Source organism: Clinocottus analis, unplaced genomic scaffold (genome assembly GCF_023055335.1).
Source record: "Clinocottus analis isolate CAN_PGR_092001 unplaced genomic scaffold, fCliAna1.0.p SCAF_11, whole genome shotgun sequence".
In the NCBI taxonomy this organism is placed as follows: Eukaryota; Metazoa; Chordata; class Actinopteri; order Perciformes; family Cottidae; genus Clinocottus; species Clinocottus analis.
The window spans coordinates 18,135,547-18,138,583 of NW_027175832.1; the positions used below are offsets into that span (position 1 = coordinate 18,135,547).

Genomic DNA, 3,037 nt, shown 5'->3' on the forward strand with positions numbered 1-3,037 from the left:
CTTTAAAGGATTTTTGTTGAGTGTAATGTTAAGTTCAGAAGGTCGGCGTAAAAAGCCGCAACATTGTCAATAAAACCTTTAAAAATAAAAAAAATACATCATTTGTAATTATTAAATCAAAGATGTTTTAAAATCTTAACAAACCGGAACGCAAATCTGCATATTTACCGTATTCTCCCCGTTACCCCCCACCCCCAAAACGATTTATTTGTTTTATTCTTATCAAAGAATGTAGATTTGCAACTTATAGGTATGCATATTTGAAGGCTTGATTTCAAGGTACAGTTTTCCTCACAATACACTGGCTAAAATAAAGACTGCTCCTTTGTATCACATGTAACCTTGTTATTGTTAAACTCATTACATCATACGTATATACATTGTTTCATATATGTTTTTATTTATACACATTAGAGATGCTAATAAATTTTATTTTTAAAACTTTTGAAGCTGTGTAACTCCGTGCATTGTGAGACTTGACTATTGCGCCGTTCTGTCCTCTAGGTCTTAATTTAACCCCATGGAAGTTCAGACAAATTCATAAATGTGATAAAGACGCAGGATTTGCTGTATTTGATGCCAACACATCAAATTTATTATATTTTTCATAAGAGGAGATTCAAAAATTGAATCAAAGTGGTCGAAAATATGTTTTAATCGTACATAAAGAGTTACAAAAGTACGACAACTAACTATATTATTGGCTTTGGACCATTTCAGATAGTTTTTAATTGTATGTATACACTTACATTTATTAAACTTAATAACTACATGACGAAACGTGAAGAAGTAAAAGCTGCGTTCCCGTTTTGTAATATATAACCCAAACGTATTACATTTGGGCCTTTTCCCTCGCCGTAGTCCTTCCATTTTCGGTGTTGTCTGGGTAATGTAGTGCCGCGGAGGACACGTGGGGCGTTGCACAGTACACTGCTGTTTGTTTCGCACGAAGTTTGCGGAAACATGGCGGGCTTGGAGCTGCTGTCCGACCAGGGCTACCGCCTAGATGGAAGAAAAGCCTCCGAGCTGCGGAAGGTCCAGGCCCGCATGGGGGTGTTCGCTCAGGCGGACGGCTCCGCGTACATAGAGCAGGGCAACACGAAGGCTCTGGCCGTGGTTTACGGTCCACATGAAGTGAGTGGCGACGGGGTGGAAGGAGCTTTAGCGGGGGTTTAGCCTGTTAAACATTTAAAATAGCGGTAAAGCAGAGCAGCTTTATTTAGTACCTCGCGTGGGTAAATATATACTGTGCGTGTGTTTGCGTCCGAGGGCAACGCAAATCAGAGTAATACCAGTTTAATGTCGTTGTGTTGGACAGTCGGTTAACTCTTTCCATAATGCATTCATCCATATTCATATACAAATGGTTTATTATCGTTATTTTATAGCTACAGCATACACGCCCCTACTATCTGTATTGGTAAACTCACGTAGAAGGTAATTCAAACTTTCTGTGAAGGTGTTTAAATTAAAATATACACCTGCTGTCATTTTGAAATGTGTTTAGTAGTCCAGCTTAACACCAATGCAAATCACTACCTCAGTAATACACATGCAGTTATTAATACATCTTTGATGGTTTAAATCTAACCTGAACATTATTATCCTTGTTAATTTAGAATGTGGCTGAGTTGTTTTGGCTTGCATTGTATTTTACAGGTGTACCTAATAAAGTGGCTGCTGAGTGTTTGTCACAACATGGCAACGTATATTGTCATAATTGCTTTTAATCGTTAATTTGGGCAACACAAGTTTGAAAAATGTATAACGTGACGTACCACAATTCACCTGCATCTGATGAATGACAATATTGAATTAACCAACCCATTAGGTGCGAGGTTCACGCAGCCGGGTTCGTCACGATGGAGCTGTGATCAACTGTCAGTACAGCATGGCCACGTTCAGCACGGCGGAGAGGAAGAGGAGGCCGCACGGCGACCGCAAGTCCACTGAGATGAGCCTCCACCTCAAGCAGACGTTTGAAGCTGCGGTGATGACCCAGCTCTACCCACGCTCTCAAATAGACATCTACGTCAAGGTAGGTGTTGGAACAGTGAGAGAGGGGTGGGGGTTTGAATCCATATATATATCAATAATGATTCTAATAATTTTTTCCCAACAGATTCTGCAGTCAGACGGCGGGAACTACAGCGTGTGTGTGAATGCTGCCACCCTAGCGGTGATCGACGCCGGCATCCCAATGCGGGACTACGTGTGCGCCTGCACGGTGGGGTTTGTGGATGAGACGCCCCTCGCTGACCTTTGCTACGCGGAGGAGGGTGGAGGAGTGAGCTCGCTGGCCTTGGCGCTGCTGCCCCGGGGCGGGCAGATCGCTCTGCTGCAGATGGACGCCAGACTCCATCAGGATCACTTGCAGGCTCTCATGGAAGCCGCCATGACGGCTTGCAAAGGTGTGAGCAAGGTGCTGGATGAGGTGGTGCGACAACATCTGCAAGAAGTGTCTGTGCTCTCTGCAGAGTGATGCGTGGAGGACGGGGGACATGTAGACAGTTTTGGTTGCAGACTGGAAAAGTGTTATTGGACCGAATGGAGAGATAAGAGAATATTGGAACAAATGTTTTTTTTTATTTTATGTATTCATAGCAGTTATACCTTTTTGTATAGTATATGTGTGACGCTAAAAATAAATCTGACTGCCCTGCATCATTTGTGTGTTGCTTGCTTATTTCTTGAAGGTATTTAGAGGTTAAATCCTGAAGATGTAGAACAGAGAACCTACAAAATACAACTGCCACAAAATATATGGAGTTATTAATATTTTAGAGGCTTTTAAATGTGTGTGTACATCAGCTTTGTCTGTTAAAAGGAATACAACTGATTTTTTTAAAACCAAAAGTGGAGCATCTGTTACGAGTAATATCTTTTTTTTTCTTTCAAGAACACAGGAACCAAATGGTTAAAGTATTTGTGTTATTTTTTTTAATGATTAAATCTATTTTATTTATTCATCGTATTCAATTTGAATCGCTATTTATTGACCGGAAGTTGGTCCGCCGCAGTAATGCTTCCGCAGGAA

General features: G+C 41.2%; 1 protein-coding gene across 1 annotated transcript; it reads left to right on the forward strand.

The window, feature by feature from the left end:
- Positions 1–900: 900 nt before the first annotated feature.
- exosc4 (exosome component 4) lies at positions 901–2,664 on the forward strand. Its single transcript, XM_068571306.1, has 3 exons — positions 901–1,134; positions 1,832–2,038; positions 2,123–2,664. The coding sequence occupies exons 1-3, from the start codon at positions 964–966 to the stop codon at positions 2,480–2,482; spliced, it is 738 nt and encodes a 245-aa protein (XP_068427407.1). The 5' UTR covers positions 901–963; the 3' UTR covers positions 2,483–2,664.
- The last annotated feature ends 373 nt before the right edge of the window (positions 2,665–3,037 follow it).